This window comes from Loxodonta africana, chromosome 19 (genome assembly GCF_030014295.1).
Source record: "Loxodonta africana isolate mLoxAfr1 chromosome 19, mLoxAfr1.hap2, whole genome shotgun sequence".
Classification (NCBI taxonomy): Eukaryota; Metazoa; Chordata; class Mammalia; order Proboscidea; family Elephantidae; genus Loxodonta; species Loxodonta africana.
Window position 1 is genome coordinate 6,768,608 of NC_087360.1, and position 20,941 is coordinate 6,789,548.

At 46.8% G+C, this 20,941-nt stretch overlaps 1 protein-coding gene across 2 annotated transcripts in view; it reads left to right on the forward strand.

The window, feature by feature from the left end:
* Window positions 1–20,941, forward strand: part of RILPL1 (Rab interacting lysosomal protein like 1) — a 49,023-nt gene that overhangs the window by 9,364 nt on the left and 18,718 nt on the right. For both annotated transcript variants that reach the window (XM_023539209.2, XM_003420283.3), the window contains exons 3-4: window positions 12,397–12,515; window positions 13,170–13,391. In XM_023539209.2, the coding sequence (XP_023394977.2) occupies window positions 12,397–12,515; window positions 13,170–13,391 (341 nt within the window). The remainder of the gene's footprint in view (window positions 1–12,396; window positions 12,516–13,169; window positions 13,392–20,941) is intronic.

A 20,941-nucleotide genomic window follows, 5' to 3' on the forward strand; every position in this document is an offset into this window, starting at 1 on the left:
CCCCATAATGTGACAGCACACTCCCCCTTTCCACCCTGGGTTCCCTGTGTCCATTTGACCAGTTTCTGGCCTTTCCTGCCTTCTTATCCTGCCTCTGGACAGGAGCCACCCATTTGGTCTCGTGTATCTCCTCACGTGTATTTTTAGTTTTATAGTCTTGTGTAATCTTTGTCAGAAGAGTGGGCTTTGGGAATGGTTTCAGTTCTGGGTTAACAGGGGCCATAGTTTTGGGTGTTCTTCCAGTCTCTGTCAGACTGTTAAATCTGATCTTTTTTACGTGAATTTGAGTCCTGATCCACACTTTTCTTCTGCTATATCTGGGTCTCTCTGTTGCGTTCCTTGTCAGGGTGGTCATTGGTGATAGCCGGGTACCATCTAGTTCTCCTGGTCTAAGGCTGGTGGAGTCTCTGGTTCATGTGATCATTTAGTCTCTTGGGCTAATATTTTCCTTGTGTCTTTGGTTTTCTTCACTCTCCTTTGCTCTAAGTGGGATGGGAGCAATTGATGCATATTAGATAGCTGCTCGTGGCAATACAGATTTGATCATTCCAGATGGCGACCAGTGCTGTGGAGGAAATAAAATGAAGAGATATGATTGTGACTTGGTGGGGTGCTTCTTTAGATACAGTGGTCGGGGAAGGCCTCTCAGGAGGTCGCGTCTGAGCCCTGAGGTCTGCCAGAGTGATGGAGTCAGCCATGTACATGTCTTATAGGAGGACAGTGATTGCAAAGGCCCTGAGGCACAAGTGAGCTGGGTGTGTTTGAGGAAAATCAAGAAGACCTGTGTGAGTGGAGATGATGATTGAGGCAGAGGGGGGTTGAAGATGAGGTCAGAGGGGTCAGCAGGGGTCAGATCAGGGAGCCCCTTAGAGGCCACGTTTGGATTTCGTTCCAAGTGTAACAGGAGATCTGAGGCACTTGTCACAGGCACGTGTGTGAAAGTGACCAACTCAGGATGACAACCCACATTGGTATAGCACTGGAGCCCCTTAGCTGTCTTTCATCCTGCTGATGGTTTTCCAAAACTTTCCACATGTCAAGCCCTCCTGGCTGTGGGGCTGTGTCAGGTCTGTTCCCTACAACAGGCTTCCTTCCTCAGTGTAGGTTGCCTCTTGCAGTGTTCCCCCAAGACATTTCGAACCCATTTCTGGATTCTGAGGAAAACTCCTTGAGCCCCCGTACAAGCTGGTGGGCTGAGGGGTGGACCTGCTTAGAGCACCTGAAGTTCAGGCCTTGTGGTTACAACCCTGAGAATAAAGTATATGCACTGAGAAGGACTGTAGGGACCAAGAAAAAAAGGAGAAGTTTGCTCTGGTGCTGGAATTACCTTTTCCATGGGTTTTCTTTGTTGAACTGTGATTGTTATGTTGTTGCTAGGCGCCTTTGAGTCGGCTTCAACTCATAGCACTCGGGGTACGGTCCTGCGCCATCGCCGCAATCCCCACAAATTAGTGCAATTAAAAAAAAAAAAAACAGTTTTAGTGGTTATAAACACTGGCTCTAGAGCCGGACAGCTAAGGTCCGAATCTTGACTCCGCCTACTGCGTGACCTTGATCAAGTCACTCAGCCTCTGTGTGCCTCAGTTGCTCCCATCTCATAAGGCTGTCATGAGGAGTAAATGACTTCATACATGTAGACTGTTTAGAATAGTAGCTAGTACGTGGACAACACTTTGCAGGTGTTCTATTGTTATTTTAATTTTTATTATATTTTACTTGTTATTATTATTGTTACGAGACATTGTTTTCTGAAACCCCAGGGTGGCATAAACAGTTAATGAGCTTGGCTGCTAAATGAAAGGTCGTTGGTTTGAGTCTACCCAGAGGTACCTCAGAAGAAAAGCCTGGTGATCTACTTCCTAAAAATCCGCCACTGAAAACCCTCTGGACACAGTTTTACTCTGACACACATGGGGTCCCCATGAATCACAGCTGACTTGATGGCAACTGGTTTGGTTTTTTTTTTTTTTGGATGGTTGCACAATTTTGTGAATATACTAAACACCACTGCATTATATGCTTGAAAAAAAAATAATACTTTTAAAAGTGAACAAAAAATAAAGAGAGAAATGTATCCACAATCATAGTGGGAGACTTCAGAATGCCTCTCTCCGTAACTGTCTTAGTTATCTAGTGTTGGTATAACAGAAATACCACAAGTGGATGGTTTTAACAAAGAGAAATTTGTTCTCTCATAGTTTAGTAGGCTAGAAGTCCGAATTCAGGGTGCCAGCTCCAGGGGAAGGCTTTCTCTGTGGACTCTGGGGAAAGGTCCTTGTCATCAATCTTCCCCTGAGCTAGGAGCTTCTCAGTGCAGGGATCCTGGGTCCAAAGGACATGTTTTACTTTCTTGGTGGTGTGAAGTCCCCATGTCTCTCTGCTTGCTTCTCTTGTGTATCTCAAAAGAGATTGATTCAAGATACAGTCTAATCTTGTAAATTGAGTCTTGCCTCATTAACATAACTGGCTTTAATCCTGCCTCATTAACATCGTAGAGGGAGGATTTACAACACACAGGAAAATCACATCGGATGACAAAATGATGGACAATCACACAATACTGGGAATCATGGCCTAGCCAAGTTGACACATATTTTGGGGGGACAATTCAATCCCTGACAGTAACTGAGAGAATAAATGGGAAAAAATGAAGAGTACAGATCTGGAATATGATGATTTCGTGAAGCCAGTGTGCTCTGTTATTGCCTGTCCCTCTGCCTGTCCATGGGGGCAGAGGGCCCAGCACCAGAGCCTCTGACCCACTGAGCCTCAGGAGACACCAGGCAGGCAGAGTAGCCATAGCCAGGGGGATGGACCTGCCCTGGCAGGCAAAGGTGGACATCTCAGGGTGGGTGTACACAGACACACAGGCACAGAGACGCACATACACATACCCACCCCACACCTTCCCAAGGGCCTTCACAGAACTGGACTCTGGTAGGGGCAAAATTTGAATTTCTTCCATCGGAAATGTTAAGGAGGCAACCAATTGCATACTGCCAGAGACTGGACTTCAAAGCTGAATCACAAGAGAAAATTCACTAGACATTTGGCTTAAAAATTCTGTTATCAAAGTAGGCCTGAGCCTGGGGAGTTCTAGACCCCTCCGGCCCCAGTTACCTTCGTTACCTATTATTATTTAACATTTTACTTTCTTGAAAAATATAATAAATACTTGCATGTGATTTTTCAAAAAATGAAATACGGCAATGTGATAGTAAACACTTTTCATAAATTTGATCCCATTGCCATGTGAAGGGGGAGCTTTGCTTTGCCTCGGCCGCACCCCTGCCGGCTTCTCAGTAACAGCCCAGGGTGCACAACCTGAGAGGACGGTATCTGGCATCTAATCGGCATCCTGAGTCAGGCCAGCTCCCGAAGGGTTCGCTCGGGGAGGCCTCCTCTCCTGGTGGAGACACTGGGCAGATGCCAGGCATGCCTGTCATGGTTATTTTTATTTTGGACGGGAAGCTATGGGAACACCACAAGGACAAAAACATGCCTCCCACCTGTTACCGGAACAGGAATTGGGCAGAGGGGTCCCTGGGAGAAGGTGGAGCCCCCAGTTAGTCAGACCGAGGGTCAGGTACCACTTTGGGCAGGTGCTTGGCAGAGGCCTGGGGTGGACTGAGGGTTTAGGGGTGCAGTCACCTGGCTCTGGTATGGGTGGTGAGTGTGGCGGGGGACAGCCTGCTCTGAGGGGGGGCCTGAATGACACAGTGTTGCTTCCTCAGCATCTGCGCTCAGCACTGTGATTGGTGTCCCGCTGTGGGGATGAAAAATGGGGGTGCATCCCCTGCAAAGGGGGTGCTCGAGGGTCTGTGAAAAAATGCTGGGCTTTGGAGGAGCAGCTTAGTCATGAGAGAGGGACAGCTGATCACATGGCCATTTTCTTTTTTTTCAAATTTTTATTGTGCTTTAAGTGAAGGTTTACAAATCAAGCTAGTCTCTCTGCTTACATACACCTTGCTATATACTCCTAGTTGCTCTCCCGCTAATGAGACCGCACACTCCATCTCTCCACTCTCTTTTCATGTCCATTCGGCCAGCATCTGACCCCCTCTGCCCTCTCACCTCCCCTCCAGAAGGGTGCTGCCCACATAGCCTCATGTGTCTACTTGATCCAAGGAGCTCCCTCTTCACCAGTATCATTGTCTGTCCCATAGTCCAGTCCAATCCCTGTCCGAAGAGTTGGCTTTGGGAATGGTTCCTGTCTTGGGCTGACAGAAGGTCTGGGGACCATGATCTCCGGGGTCCTTCTAGCCTCAGTCAGACCATTAAGTCTGGTCTTTTTATGAGAATTTGGAGTCTGCATCCCACTACTCTCCTGCTCCCTCAGGGGTTCTCTGTTGTGTTCCCTGTCAGGGCAGTCATCGGTTGTAGCTGGGCACCATCTAGTTCTTCTGGTCTCAGGCTGATGTAGTCTCTGGTTTATGTGGCCCTTTCTGTCTCTTGGGCTCATAATTGCCCTGTGTCTTTGGTGTTCTTCATTCTCCTTTGATCCAGGTGGGTTGAGACCAATTGATGCATCTTAGATGGCCACTTGCTAGCGTTTAAGACCCCAGACCACATAGCCATTTTCTGAAGGGTTAAGCTTAGGATGGGGGGACCTTGATGGTTCAGTGGTAGAATTCTTGACTTCTATGCAGGAGACCCAGGTTCATTCCCAGCCAGTGCACCTCATGGCAGCCACAACCTGTCTGTCAGTGGAGGCTTGCATGTTACCGTGATGCTGAACAGGTCTCAGTGGAGCTTCCAGACTAAGATGGACTAGGAAGAAAGGGCTGGTGATCTACTTCCAAAAATCAGCCAGTGAAAACCCTATGGATCACAACGGTTCAATCCCATCCGATCATGGGGATGGTGTAGGACCAGGCAGGGTTGCGTTCGTTGTACACAGGGTCGCCGTACATCAGGAGCTGACTTGACAACAGCTAACAACGAGAAAGCTCAGGACGGTACCGTCCAATAGAAATGTAATACAAGCTATCTACATGTGTAAATTTAAATTTTCTGGAAGTCACATTTTAAAAAGTAAAAAGGAATGGGTGAAATTAATTTAAGCACTAATAATCTCATTGAACCTGACAAATCTGAAATAGTATTCTTTCAACACGTAATCGATATAAAAAGAAATTATTAATGAGGTATTTTACGTTCTTTTTTTTTCATGAGTCTTTGAAATCCACTTTATGTTTCTGGTGCCTCTTGACCCCTTTTCATGGCTGAATGTTATTCCCTTGTATGGACAGATGACACTTGGTTTATCTATTGATCTGTTAATGGACACTTGGGTTGTTTCTACCTTTTGGCCACTAGGAACAGTGCTGCAGTGAACATTGGTGTACAAGTGTCTGTTTGAGTCCCTGCTTGCAAGTCTCTCAGGTATATACCTAGGAGTGGAAACACAGTGAAACCTGTGAGGGCCAGAACTCAACAGGACTGCCTTGTTTTCCTGGGTTTTGCACGTTTTCCGCTTTTGACGGTGTGAAGTCTTACCACTTTCCTATTGCTTGTTTTAGTGGAAAATATTTGAGTTTTCCTTCTCTGACAGATTTCCACCTTACCCTGGTCCTGGCTTTCGCAGGTTTTATTGTACTAGCTAATTCTGTGTTTAATTTCTTTTTTTTTTTTTAATAATTTTTATTGTGCTTTAAGTGAAACTTTACAAATCAAGTCAGTCTCTCACACAAAAACCCATATACACCTTGCTACACACTCTCAATTACTGTCCCCCAAATGAGACAGCCTGCTCTCTCCTTCCACTCTCTCTTTTCGTGTCATTTTTGCCAGCTTCTAACCCCCGCTACCCTCTCATCTCCCCTCCAGGCAGGAGATGCCAACATACTCTCAAGTGTCCACCTGATCCAAGAAGCTCACTCCTCACCAGCGTCCCTCTCCAACCCATTGTCCAGTCCAATCCATGTCTGAAGAGTTAGCTTCGGGAATGGTTCCTGTCCTGGGCCAGCAGAAGTTCTGGGGGCCATTACTACCAGGGTCCTTCCAGTCTCAGTCAGACCATTAAGTCTGGTCTTACGAGAATTTGGGATCTGCATCCCACTGCTCTCCTGCTTCCTCAGGGGCTCTCTGTTGTGTTCCCTGTCAGGGCAGTCATCAGTTGTAGCCAGGTACCATGTAGTTCTTCTGGTCTCAGGATGATGTACTCGCTGGTTCATGTGGCCCTTTCTGTCTCTAGGGCTTGTAATCACCTTATGTCCTTGTTGTTCTTCATTCTCCTTTGATCCACGTGGGTTGAGACCAACTGATGCATCTTAGATGGCTGCTTGCTAGCGTTTAAGACCCCAGACGCCACTCTTCAAAGTGGGATGCAGAATGTTTTGTTAATAGATTTTATTATGCCGATTGACTTAGATGTCCCCTGAAACCATGGCCCCCAGACCCTGCCCCTACTGAGCTGGCCTTCGAAGCATTCAGTTTATTCAGGAAACTTCTTTGCTTTTGGTTTAGTCCAATTGCGCTGACCTCCCCTTGTGTTTAATTTCTTGAGCAGCCACCAGACCATTTTCCAGTATCTCAGTCTTTTAAACAGAAGCACAGGGTTCCCCTGTACGGTCCTTCCTCCTCCATTTAACCATTCCCTCACTGATGGACGTTTAAATTGTTGCCAGTTTTTCACCACCACAAATGCCGCTGCTGTGATGTCCCACTCTGTGCACTTGCCTAAGTATCTTTTTAAGTACAATCCCAGATGCTGAGTTGGTGGGTGACTAAATGATTGCTTAGAACTCTTCCAGCTTTTAACAGGGTGAGTCTCATAAAAGCCCTTAACCTTTTCATTTTTCAAATCACTTTTCTCTCCACTCTTGTATTTTATCTTAGCAGCAGCCTAGGAAGCAGGAGGGCTGGTATTTCCATTTTGTGGGCCAAATAACAGCTGACACTTGGAGGCTCTCAGACAGACTGTCACTTTTCAGGCCAGGCCTGATATAAGCACTTGTCACAGATTAACTCATGTAAAACACACACGCGGAGGGCAGTGGTAGATCAGTGGGGGAATTCTTGCCTTCCATGTGGGAGACTTGGGTTTGATTCCTGGCCAACACACCTCATGGGCAGCCACCACTCGTCTGTCGGTGGAGGCTTAAATGTTGCTGTGGTGCTGAATGGGCTTCAGTGGAGCTTCCAGACTAAGATGGACTGGGAGGGAAGGCCTGGTGATCTGCTTCTAAAAAATCAGCCAGTGAAAACCGTGAGTTTCATGGTCGAATTCACATGCGATCATTGGGATGGCATGGCGTTTCATTCCTTTGTGCGTGGGGTCACCATGAGTTGGGGGCTGACTCGACAAGCCTCACCTGGGCCCTGTGGGGTGGGTGCATCCAAATTATCCCCACTTGCGAGTGAGAAAACTGAGGCCAGAGGAAATGGCAAATTCAGGCTCTGAGTCCAGGAAATCGGCTTCAGGCTTCAGGCTGCAGGTTCTTCACTGTTTGTTCTGTGGCCTTGGAGTTTTACAGATGGACCTGCTGAAGCCCTTAGAGGTGAATGGTGTCACTGGGGTCACAGATCCAGGCTTTCCTCAGACTGCACACCCACCCCCCCTTCCCCAGCTCCTCTTCCCACCTCACTTCTCTGAAGCCAAATCTGCTCCGCACCAGGATTGAGAGGCCCCGCCTGTGATACCCCCAGCACAGAGCCTGGCGTGGGACAGGTGTTCAAAGAGCAGACGGTGAAACCTTTCTTGCTTTTTCACAGGCCCCACCCACACTTGGCATTGGCCCCTCCCCCCACAGTCTGAGGAACACCTTTTTGGGAGAGTTTAGCAGTGCCCTTTTGGCCCCCTAAGGCCCAGGCGCCATGCATGGGCTCCCTGTGGCCGCCATAACAAAGAACCACAAACCAGGTGGCTTAAAACAACAGGAATGTCTTTTCTATTCTGGAGTTTTGTTGTTGTTGTTGGGTGTCGTTGAGTCGATTCCCACTCATAGTGACCCCGGGTGACGAAGTAGAACTGCCCCTTAGGGTTTTCTAGGCTGTAACCTTTATGGGAGCAAATTGCCAGGTCTTTCTCCCGTGGAGTGGCTGGGTGGCTTTGCACTGCCAACCGTTTGGCAGGCAGCTGAGCACTCAACCACTGTGCCACCAGGGCTCCTTTCTGGAGCTCTAGAAGTCCAAAATCAATGTGTCAGCAGGGCCTCGCTCCCTCCGAAGCCTCTAGGGGAGGATCCTCCTTTGTCCCTTCCAGCTGCTGGTGGTTCCTGGCAGTCCTTGGAGCCCCTTGGCTTGCTGCTGTGTCACTCCAGTCTCTGCCTTTGTTGTCACATGGCTGTCTTTCTCTGTAGGTCTCAGTGTCCTCTCCAGTCATGTTGGATTAGGGCTCACCCTCCTGACCTCATCCTAACTCCATTACATATTACAAAGACCCAATTTCCAAACAAGGTCACAGTCAGGGCACCTGGGATCAGGACTTCAGCACATCTTTTTTGGGAACACGATGCACAATACACTGCCTTGCAGCGGTGGCCTGGGGCTGCAGGGAGAAGGGAGAGCCCAGCGCCCAGGAGCCCTCAGATGACCCTGTGCCCTCAATCCAAGCCTCAGGGTCCCTGCACCACCCAGGCCCAGTGCTCCATGGCCTGGAGCTCCATGCAGCAAACTCCAGCAAGGGAGCACCCTCTGAGGAGGTTGGGGAGGTGGTGGTAGGGGTGACTGGGATGGGGAAAGGAGGAGGACGGGAAAGGAGGAGGACGGCCCAGTCTCAGGAGAAATCGTCTACTTGATAAGTGCCAAGTGGAGCCCTCAGGCGTAATCAGCTTATGAGGCACTTAAAACAGAGAAGTGGCGGCTCTGACCTCCTGGAAGGCTGCTCTGGTGGCCGCTTGTGTTCCTGCTCAGGCCCCACCTGCCTCTTTGGGGTGCTGAGGGGTCCCCAGGACTCTGCCTTAGGCCTCCTCAGCCAGTAGCCCCCACATCCCATCGTTGGTGCTGGAGGCCTGTCCTCTCTCGTCCCCCAGTCAAAGCTGGTGCTGAGGGGAGCCCCTCCCTCACCCCTTCTTTTCCTTTTAATTTTTTTTTTAATTGAGGAATAACTAACTTAGAGCAAGAGAACAAATTTTAAGTGTTCAGCGCTATGACTTTGTGCATGGCTGTTCAGAGGAGGATATAGAAGATTGCCAGCACCACGGAGAACTCTTTCTAGTCCCTCCCAGACAATACCCTACCAAAACCAAAACAGACCTTGCTGCCGAGTCAATTACAACTCATACCCTGTGGGACAGAGTTGAACTGCCCCAAAGGGTTTCCAAGGCTGTCATTTTTAGGGAAGCAGACTGCCACATCTTTCTCTTGCGGAGTGGCTGGTGGATTCAAACCACAGACCTTTTGGTTAGCAGTTGAGTGCTTACCCACTGCACTACCAGGGCTCCTTAATACCCTACAAAACTAAAAAAAACAGTCCCACTGTTGTCAAGTCAATGCTGACTCATAGCCACCCTATAAGACAGAGTAGAACTACCCCATAGGGTTTCCAAGGCTGTAAATCTTTACAGAGACTGACTGCTATGTGTTTCTCCCACATACCCCACAAGGTAACCCTAATTCTGACCGCTGTCATCATAAATTAGTTCTGCCTGGTTTTGAACTTCATGTGAATGGAATCATACAGTATGTACTTTTTAAAAATTGAGATGTAATGCATAAACGGTAAAATCACCCTTTTAAGCCTGAAACCAGAGGAACTAGATGGTGCCCGGTTACCACCAATGACCTGACAGGGAACACAACAGAGTCCCTGATAGAGCAGGAGTAAAGTGGGGTGCAGAACTCACACTCTGGTAGAAAGAGCAAACTTAATGGTCTGGCTGAGACTGGAGGGACCCCAGAAGATATGGCCCCCAGACTCTCTGTTAACCCAGAACTAAAACCATTCCCGAAGCCAACTCTTCAAAGATTAGACTGGACTAAAAACCCACGGGACATAAAATAATACTTGTGAAGAGTGTGCTTCTTAGTTCAAGTAGATACATGAGACCAAATGGGCAGCTTCTGTCAGGAGGTGAGATGAGAAAGCAGAAAGGGACAGGAGTTGGTTGAATGGAGACAGGAAATCCAGGGTGGAAAGGGGAGTGTGCTGTCGCATTAGAGGGAGAGCAACTAGGGTCACATAATAATGTGTGTATAAATTTTTGTATGAGAAACTTGAGCCATAAACTTTCACCGAAAGCACAATATAAATAAATAAATAAATAAATAATGACCCTTTTAAAGTGTACAATTCACTGGTTTTTAGTACAGTGAAACCTGTGAGAGCTGGAACTCGACGGGGCTGCCTTGTTTTTCCAGTTCTTGAAAATTTTCCACCTTTGACAGGGTGCGGTCTTCCTGCTTTTCTATCGCTCTCAATTATTGGAAAATACTTTCCTTTTCCTTCTCTGATAGGTTTCCACCTTACACGGGTTCTGGCTTCTGCAAGTTTTACTGTATATTCACAAAGCTGTGTAACAGTTAACTCCTCTCTCTTTCCAGAATATTGTCACCTCCTCAAAAAGTAACCCCCTCCCCATAGCCCATGGCAGCCCCTAATCTTCTTTTTGTATGGGTTTGCCTCTTCTGGACATTTTATGTAAATAGAATCTTAAGTATGTGTCTTATGTGACTGGCTTCTTTCACTCAGCATGATGTTTTCAGGGGTCATCCATGTTGTAGCATGTATCAGAACTTCATTGTTTTTTATTGCTGAATAATATTCCATTGTGTGGATAGACCCCATTTTTTCTGTCCATCTGTTGATAAGCATTTGAATTGTTTCTACTTTTTGGCAGTTAGGAATAATACTGCCGTGAACATTCACGTGCAAGTTTTTGTGTGAATATATGTTTTCATTCCTTTTGAGTGGAATTGCTGGGTCACATGGTAATTCTATGTTTAATTTTTTGAAGGACTGCCAAACGGCTTCCCATAGCTGTTGTACCATTTTACACTCTCAACAGCAATGTATGAGGGTTCTAATTTCTCCACATCCCTGTCAACACTTTTTTGTTTACCCTTTTTTTTTTTTTTTACTACACCCATCTAGTGGGTGTGAGGAGTCTTTGGGTGCACATGGTTAACACACTGCTAATCAAAAGATCTGAGGTTCAAGTCTACCCACAGGATCCTCGGAAGAAAGGTCTGGCCGTCTACCTCTGGAAAATCAGCCACTGGAAATCCTATGGAGCACAGCTCTACGTCAACACACGCGGGGTCTCCATGAGTCAGAATCGACTCTGACAACTGGCTTTAGTGGGTGTATACCCAAAAGAATTGAAAACAGGCACTGAAACAAACACATGTATGTGTAGGTTCACAGCAGGATTGTTCATGATAGCCAAAAGGTGGAGATAATCCATGTGTCCACCAACAGATGAATGGATGAACAGCATGTGGTCTGTCCACGCAAAGGAATATTATCAGCCATAAAAAGGAATGAAGTCCTCATAACACGCTGCTACAACGTGGACGAACCTTGAAAACATTGTGCTGAGTGAAAGAAGCCAGTCACAAAAGGTCATATATTGTCTGATGCCATTTATATGAAATATCTAGCTTAGGCAAATTCATTGAGACCAAGTAGACGCGTGGTTAACGGGCTTAGTGGAGAGGGGGAGTGGGGAGTTACTGCTTATTGGGTACAGAGTTTCTTTTTGGGGCCCTGAAAAATTTTGGAAGTTTGATGGTGGAGGTTGCACAATGTGACGAATATTATTCATGCCACTGAATTGTACAATTAAAAATGGTTACGGTGGCAAATGTTACGTTATATATTTTATCACAATTAAAAAAAGAATGTCTGAGACACTTACTGTAGGTCCCTGGGTGGCACAAGCAGTTTGTGCTCAACTGCTAACCTAAAGGTGTGTGGCTCAGACCCACCCAGCAGCACTACAGAAGAATGGCCTGGTGATCTGCTTCTGAAGAGATTAAACAAGGAAAGCTCTGTAATACCTGGAGTTGCCGTGAGCTGGGAATGACTCAATGCTAATGTGTTTTTTAAAACACTTACGTGTTAGGAAAGCAATAAATGGGGGTTGGGATACGGAGGAACTGGCTGGGTGGGTGGGAGGTGAGGGCTACCTTAGATTGGATGGTGAGGGGAGGGCAGGTCTCTGTGAGGGTAGGTTTGAGGTGAAGCCTGATGAATGAAGGGAGAGTCCTGGGGAGGTCAGAAGGTGGGAACTCCCGGCAGAGGTGGGAATGAGCTTGGGGATGAATGAGCTTGGAAGAATCCAGGACCAGGAAGCAGGCTGCTGTAGAGGGCGAGGGTATACTTGGAGAGTGGAGGGGAGATAAGGCCCGGACGAGGCAGCTCCCAGGGGCCATGAGGATGTGGAAGCTGTTGGAAGGTTTCAGGGGAGCAGGGAGCTGGGTTCACGTGCTGGCCTCGCCCACCACCCCCAGGCATGTCGGAGCGTGAACGGCAGGTGATGAAGAAGCTGAAGGAGGTGGTGGACAAACAGCGGGATGAGATCCGCGCCAAGGACAGGGAGCTGGGCCTGAAGAACGAGGACGTCGAGGCTGTAAGTGGTCACCCTCCTGGCCAGCGGTACCTGTGTGAGACTGCCAGCTCCCCTCACCAGGCCCCTTTTTTCCCCCTTGGTCTTATTCCCTGTGTTCTGTGGCGTGGGAACCTGCCTGGAGGTGGGAGGGCACAGCCCCAAAACAGCAGGTGACGGGATGACCCTACGCCGCCGTGCTCTCCCCCAAAGGAACAGGAGGGAACGTGGCACTGCCCACTGACCTGCTCCCATCCACACCCTGGGGGGGTCCTGTCAGCCCGCTAGCCTCTCCTCTGAGCCCTGAAGCTGCCCAAGCTCACCCCCTTGATGCCCCTTGTGAACTGGCCAGCGTGGTCCTGGTTGCTTCAGAAACCTATGCGTTATCTCTATCTGATTAGAAAAGGGTGCCCTTTCTCAAGGCGTTACTTCCATTTGTCGGCAAGTTGTCATAATATGCTAATTCTGACAAGACACTTAGATTCCACCTATTATACAGTTATTATAATAAATACACAGATCATTTTTGCCGTCATCAGAGTTGTAAGAATGTGAAATTTCAAACTTAGATGTCCACAGTAGGAATGGCACACCCTTCAATGTTTTGTCCTTGTGCAGTGCACAACCGGAGTTACTGTACTTGGCAGACCTGTCCAACAGCCTCCCCTCTTTCTGCAGCTGCAGCAGCAGCAGACACGGCTGATGAAGATTAACCATGACCTTCGGCACCGGGTCACAGTGGTGGAGGCCCAGGGGAAGGCCCTGATTGAACAGAAGGTGGAACTAGAAGCAGACATGCAGACTAAGGAACAAGAGATGGGCCGCCTGCGGGCAGAGCTTGGGAAGCTTCGAGAGAGGCTGCAGGGCGAGCTCAGCCAGAACGGGGAGGAGGAACCTGAGGTGAGCAGGAGGTTGGAGGGGGGTATGTCTGCGGGGTGGCTCAAAGCAGGCCAGGCTGTGTCGCTTTCCCCATCACACTTGAGGAAATGGGAAGCCCAGAGAAAACAAGCTGCTGGCCTGAGGACACACAGCTGAGTAGAGGCAGAGCTGGGCCTAGAACCCTAGACTCCCAGAATTCTAGCTCAAGGTACTCAGTTCAGTGATGGTTACTGTGCACCTGCTACTCATTCATTCATTCAAATAATTGTTGACTCTGTGGCAGGCAATGGGGATAGAATGGTGAGAAAATACAGACTTAGATCCTATCCTCATGGAGCTCACACTTTAGTATGGAGGGCAGACGTTAGTCAGCTAATCACCCAATACCATCTGCCCCAGCAATTCCATTCCTAGGTATGTATCCGAGATAAATGAAAACATATGTCTGCACAGAAACCTGTACACTCATGCTCTCAGCAGCGTTATCCCTAGTAGCCAAAAAGTAGGAACAACTCCATGTCCATCAACTGATGTATGGATAAATACAATGGAATATTATTCAGCCATAAAAAGGGATGAAGTTCTAATATGTGCTACGATGTGGATGAACCATGAAAACATTGGTGAAAGAAGCCAGTCACGGAAGGCCACATAGTGTATGATCCCGTTTATATGAAATATCCAGAATAGGAAAATCCATAGAGACAGAAAGCAGACTAGTGGTTGCCAGAGGCCAGAGGAGGAGAGAACAGGGAGGGATTACTAATGGTGTGGGTTTCTTTTTGGGGTGATGAAAATGGCCTGGAATTAGGTAGTGGTGACGGATACATGACATGGAGAATGTACGCTTTAAAAAGGTGAATTTGACGGTAATGTGGATGCCTGCATTTCCTTGGGCTATTAAAACAAAGCACCACAGACTAGGTGGCTTAAAACAACAGGAATTTATTGTCTCACGGTTCTGGAGGCCAGAAGCCCAAATTCAGGGTGTCTCTGAAGAGCCATGCCCTCTCCAAAGGCTCTGGAGGAAGATCTTTCTTTGCCTCTTCCAGGTTCTGGTAGCCTCAGGCATTCCTTGGCTTGTGGCCGCATCACTCCAGTGTCCGCCTCCATCTTCCTCCGTGGCTGTCCGTGATTCCCCTCCTTTTCTTACAAGGACATCAGTCATACTGGGTTAGTGTCTACCCTATTGCAGCATGACCTCATGTTAACTAATTACATCTGCAAAGACCCTGTGTACAAATAAGATCACATTCGTAGGTACCAAGGGTTAGGACTTCAGCATTTCCTTTGTGGGATACAGTCTAGCCCATAACAGTAAATTCTCTCTCAATAAAAAAAAGAGTGACTTATATAAGGAAAAGGTCATGGTGCCATGGTCCCTTGACGAAGGGAGGCACTGTAGTGTGTGGCTAAATGCATGGACTACAGAGGTGGACTGCCTGGGTTCAAATCCAACGTCTGCTACTTGGATAAGCTTTTTAGGCTCTCTGTGCCTCGGTGTCCTCATCTCTAAAATGGGAATAATAACAGCACCTAACTTCAGAGAGGCATAGCTTCTAGCATCACTGCAACACACAAGCCACCACGGTATGACAAACTAACAGACGAGTGGTGGTATTTGAAATACCAGCAGGGTCACCCATGGTAGACAGGTTTCAGCTGAGCTTCTGGACTAAGACAGACTAGGAAGAAGGACCTGGAGGTCTACTTCTCAAAAAATTGGCCAGTGAAAACGTTATGAATAGCAACGGAACATTGTCTGATACAGTGCTGGAAGATAAGCCCCCACACAGCCTGGAAAACACTCAAAATACAACTGGGAAAGAGTTGCCTCCTCAAAGTAGAGTCGCCCTTAATGATGTGGATAGAGGAAGGCTTTCGGGACCTTCATTTAGTGATGTGGCATGACTCAAAATGAGAAGAAACAGCTGCAAACATCCATTAGTAATTGGAATGTGGAATGTACAAAATGCGAATCTCGGAAAGTTGGAAGTTGTCAAAAATGAAATGGAACACTTGAAGATCAATGTCCTAGGCACTGATGAACTGAAATGGACTGGTATTGGCCATTCTGAATCAGACAATCATATAGTCTACTATGCTGGGAATGACAACTTGAAGAGGAATGGTGTTGCATTCATTGTCCAAAAGAACCTTTCAAGACCTACCCTGAAGTACAACGATGTCAGTGACAGGATAATGTCCATATGCCTACAAGGAAGACCAGTTAATACGACTATTATTCAGATTTACACACTAAGCACTAAAGCCAAAAATGAAGAAATTAAAGATTTTTACCAACTTCTGCAGTCTGAAGTTGATCACACATACAGTCAAGAAACATTGATACTTACTGGTGATTGGACCACGAAAGTTGGAAACAAAGAAGGACCAGTAGTTGGAAAATATGGCCTTGATGATAGAAGCAACATTGGAGATCACGTGATAGAATTTTGTAAGACTAATGACCTACGTTGGAAATACCTTTTTTCAACAAATACTTGTGGACTTCACCAAATGCAGTACGCAGGAATCAAATTGACTACCTCTGTGGAAGGACATGGTAGAGAAGCTCAGTATCATCACTTAGAACAAGAATAGGGGCCAGTTGTGGAACAGACCATCGGTTGGTTGGTCCTATGCGAGTTCAAGTCGAAGCTGAAGAAAAATACAAGTCCACGAGAGCCAAAGTACAACCTTGAGTTTATCCCACCTGAATTTAGAGACCATCTCAAGAACAGATTTGATGGCATTGAACACTGATGACTGAAGATCAGATGAGTTGTGGGATGACATCAAAGACATCATACATGAAGAAAGCAAAAGGTGATTAAAAAGACAGGAAAGAAGGAAAAGGTCAAAGTGGATGTCAGATGAAACTCTGAAACTTGCTCTTGAATGTAGAGTAGCTAAGGCGAACAGAAGAAATGATAAAGTAAAAGAGCTAAACAGAAGATTTCAAAGGGTGAGTTGAGAAGACAAAGTATCATAATAAAATGTTCAAAGACCTGGAGTTAGAAAACCAAAAGGGAAGAACATGCTTGGCATTTCTCAAGCTGAAAGAAATGAAGAAAAACTTCAACCCACAAGATGCAATATTGAAGGACTCTGTGGAGCACCGTGGTTAAGAGTTCGGCTGCTAACAAAAGGTCGACAGTTCAAATCCACCAGCCACTCCTTGGAAACCCTATGGGGCAATTATACTCTGTCTTATCGGGTGGTTATGAATCAGAATTGACTCAATGGCAAAAGGTTTATGGGTAAAATATTAAATCACACAGGAAGCATCGAAAGAAGATGAAAGGAATACACAGAGTCACTGTACCAAAAAGAATTGGTCAACATTCATCCATTTCAAGAGGTAGCATATGATCAAGAACCAACAGTATTGAAGAAAGAAGTCCAAGCTGCACTGAAGCCATTGGCAGAAAACGAGGCTCTAGGAACTGACAGGACACCGATTGAAATGTTTCAACTAACGGATGCAGCCCTGGAAGCACTCACTAGTCTATGCCAAGAAATTTGGAAGACAGCTACCTACCAACTGACTGGAAGAGATCCATATTTGTGCACATTGAAAGAAAGGTGATCCACCAGAATGTGGAAATTATCCAAGAATATCATTGGTATCACACGCAAGTAAAATTTTGCTGAAGATCATTCAAAAGCGGTTATAGCAGTACCTTGACAGGGAACTGCCACAAAGCCTAACTGGAAACAGAAGAGTATACGGAGTGAAGGGTATCATTGCCGATGTCAGATGGAGCTTTGCTGAAAGCACAGAATACCAGAAAGACGTTTACCTGTGTTTTATTGACTGTAAGGAATTCAACTGGGTAGATTATAACAAATATGGATAACAATGCAAAGAATGGGAATTCCAGAACACTTAATTGTGCTCATAAAAAACCTGTACATAGATGAAGAGGCAGTCATTTGAACAGAATAAAGTGGTACTGTATGGTTTCAAATCAGGAGAGGCGTGCATCAGGGCTGTATCCTTTCACCATACTTATTCAGTCTGTATGCTGAGCAAATAATCCGAGAAGCTGGACTGTGTGAAGAAGAACGGGGCATCAGGATTGGAGGAAGACTCATTAACAACCTGCCTTACGCAGATGACACAACCTTACTTGCTGAAAGTGAAAAGGACTTGAACCACTTACTGATGAAGATCAAAGACCACAGCCTTCAGTATGGATTACACCTCAATATAAAGACAACAAAAATTTTCACAACTGGACCAATAAGTAACATCACGATAAATGGAGAAAGTATTGAAGTTGTCAAGGATTTCATCTTACGTGGATCTACAGTCAACACCCATTGAAGCAGTAGTCACAAAATCAAACAACGTATTGCAATTTGCACATGTGCTGTAAAAGACCTCTTTAAAGTGTTAAAAAGCAAAGATGCCACTTTGAGGAATAAGGTACACCTGACCCAAGCCATGGTATTTTCAGTTGCCTCAGGGTCACTGTACAAAAAAGAATTGGTCGACATTCATCCATTTCGGGAAGTAGCATATGATCAAGAACCAACGGTATTGAAGAAAGAAGTCCAAGCTGCACTGAAGCCATTGGCAGAAAACGCTGCACGCAAAACCTGGACAATGGATAAGGAAGACCAAAGAAGAATAAATGCCTTCGAATTATGGTGTTGGCGAAGAATATTGAATATACCATGGACCGCCCGAGAATGAACAAATCTGTTTTGGAAGAAATACAGCCTAATGCTCCTTAGAAGCAAGGATGGCAAGACTTCATCTCACGTACGTTGGACATGTTATCAGAAGGGACCGTGCTTGGTAAAGGAGAGGGTCAGCGAAAAAGAGGAAGACCTTCAACAAGATGGACTGACACAGTGGCTGCAACAATTGTTATGCAAGCATAACAATTATAAGGATGGTGCAGGACTGGACAGTGTTTCTTTCTGTTGTACGTAGGGTCACTGCGGGTCAGAACCGACTCAGTGGGACCTAACAACAACTTGGAAGATTTCTAAGAGAACGAAATGACTAGTTTCCGTGAAAGTGCTTTGAACACCAGCTGTCTCGTAGTAAGCACTCCATAAGCATTAGCTGTTGTTGTATTACCATGATCAGTCTGGGGGAATCAGGAGAGCTTCCCTGAGGAGGTGATCCTTGAGTTGAGACTGCTGAAGTCATCATCGTAGCCAGAGATGTAGAATATTCATTTTGTTCATTCGCAAGTCATGTGCCCACCCTTCGTGGCGCCCTGCGCAGCCGCTAGACTGAAAGTGGGAAAATGGTATTATCACTCCAAAAGAAAACTGCAGCTACTGTGGGAATGGACGCAGGGCAGGCAGATACAACAGCTGCCATCTTCTCTGCCAGAGGACCAAACACCACGCAGCGTGATGGGGTCCCTTCACAGGGTTGGATGTTTTTATTGTAGTATAACGTATGTTGTTCTTCTCGAGTGCCGTGGAGTCGGTTCCAACTCATAGCGACCCCGTGTACAACAGAACAGAACACTGCCTGGTCTTTCGCCATCCTCACAATTGTTGCTATGCTTAAGCCCATTGTTGAAGCCACTGTGTGAATCCATCTCATTGAGGGTCTTCCTCTTTTTCGCTGACCCTCTATTTTACCAAGCATGATGTCCTTCTCCAGAGACTGGTCCCTCGTGATAACGTGTTGAAAGTATGTGAGATGTAGTCTCGCCATCCTTGCTTCTAAGCAGCATTCTGGCTGTACTTCGTACGAGACAGATTTGTTCGTTCTTCTGGCAGTCCGTTGTATATTCAATATTCTTTGCCAACACCGCAATTCAACGGCATCCATTCTTCTTCAGTCTTCCTTATTCATTGTCCAGCTTTCCAATGCAAATAAAACATATACAACATAAAATTTGCCATGTGAACCATTTTTAAGTATACAATTCAGTGGCATTAATTAAATTCACAACGTTACCCAACCGTCACCACTGTTTGATTCCCATACCTCTTTGTCATCCACGAAGGAACCCCGTACCCACTAATAGTCACTCCCCGTCTCTCCCTTCCCCAGCCCCAGGTAACCTCATCTACTTTCTGTCTCTGCGTTTGCCTGTTCTAGATATTCGTAAGTGTAGGATCATACAACACTTGTCCTCCAGTGTCTGGCTCCTTTCACAGGGTTTCAGCAGGGAGTGATAGGATCTGCTCTGGGTTTTATGACTCACACATTGAGGAGGACAGTTTAAATGGCACAGGAACCGATGGCAGGGATAGCGAGAAGCAGTGCGGGCTGGGCTAAATCTGTCACACTGGGATGGAGGAGAGGAGGCAGATGACAAAGACAGACTGTAGGCCAATCTGCAGGGCTGCCCTCCTCCCCGCATCGTCCTCTTAGCCCCTCAGGCCCCATGAGAACTCAGACTGTCCCCCCTTGGCCAGGTGGGGCTGGCCCAGCCTGAGTGCTGAGATGTCACCCCAGTCATGAGACTTCCAGCCCCGCTCCAGATCTCTTTAGCAACAAAATGAGGACATTTCACACCTCCTTGGCCCAACTGCCTATGGGTTTTAGCTTCCCATTCTGGCAACCACGGGGGCGGGGAAGAAACATCAGGTTGCAGTGGTGACTAACCCATCAAGCTGCTTTGGCAGTGTCTGTCCCCAGACTCAGGCAGTCTCTGCTGGGGTTAACTCCAAGCTCAGGATGCCCAGTCCGGCTGCTGTGTGACCTGGGGTCGGTCCATCCCTGTGGGGTCAGTTTCCTCATCAGTCAGACGACAGCAGTGATTTTTCTTGATGTGTACATTCAGTATTCAGTGCAGCTGGGATAAAGAGCCGTGAGGTCCAATGAAGGCCACAGGGAGCTGGGAGGTTGGGGCTGGGGAGGCCTTCACAGCACTGAGACAGGGCCTGTGGGATGGGCAGGGTTTCCAGGGGTACAGTGTGGGCCAGGTCGTTCCAGGTGGGGCAACGGCGGGAGCCAGGCTGGAAAGCAGGCAGGGTGTGGCTAGGTCAGGAGTTAGTCCTGTGGCAGGATTGGTAGGGAAGGTGGGAACCGTGGAGGGACCCAGGGATGGAGAGAAATCAGCTCTCACAAGTGCCTTGGGCTTCTGACTCTTCCCTCGACTCTGTAGTCCGCTCTGAGCTGCGTCCCTGTCATTTCATTGTCACCCTCGGTAGACAAGCCTCCTTTTTTGTTTTCTTTTTTTTATTATTATTTTCACATTTTGGCTGTTGTGAATAATGCTGCTATTAACATTCACGTGCAAGTCTTTGTGTGGACAATTGTTTTAATTTCTCATGGGCAGATGCCTAGGAGTGGAATTGCTGGGTGACATGGTGAGTCTATATTTAAGTTTTGTTTTTTTCCTTTTTTGCCTTACATGTTTTTTCGTAACAACTTTGAGATATAATTCACATACTATAGAATTTACTCATTTAAAATGTACAGTTCACAAAGTTCTGTGACTATCACTGCAGTCAATTTTAGCGCATTTTTATCACCCCAAAGGGAACCCTGCTCCCCTTAGCTGTCACCCCATAATCCCTTCATTCCCCCTAGCCCCTTGGCCACCACTAATCTACTCTTTGTGGGTTTGTCTGTTTGGGAC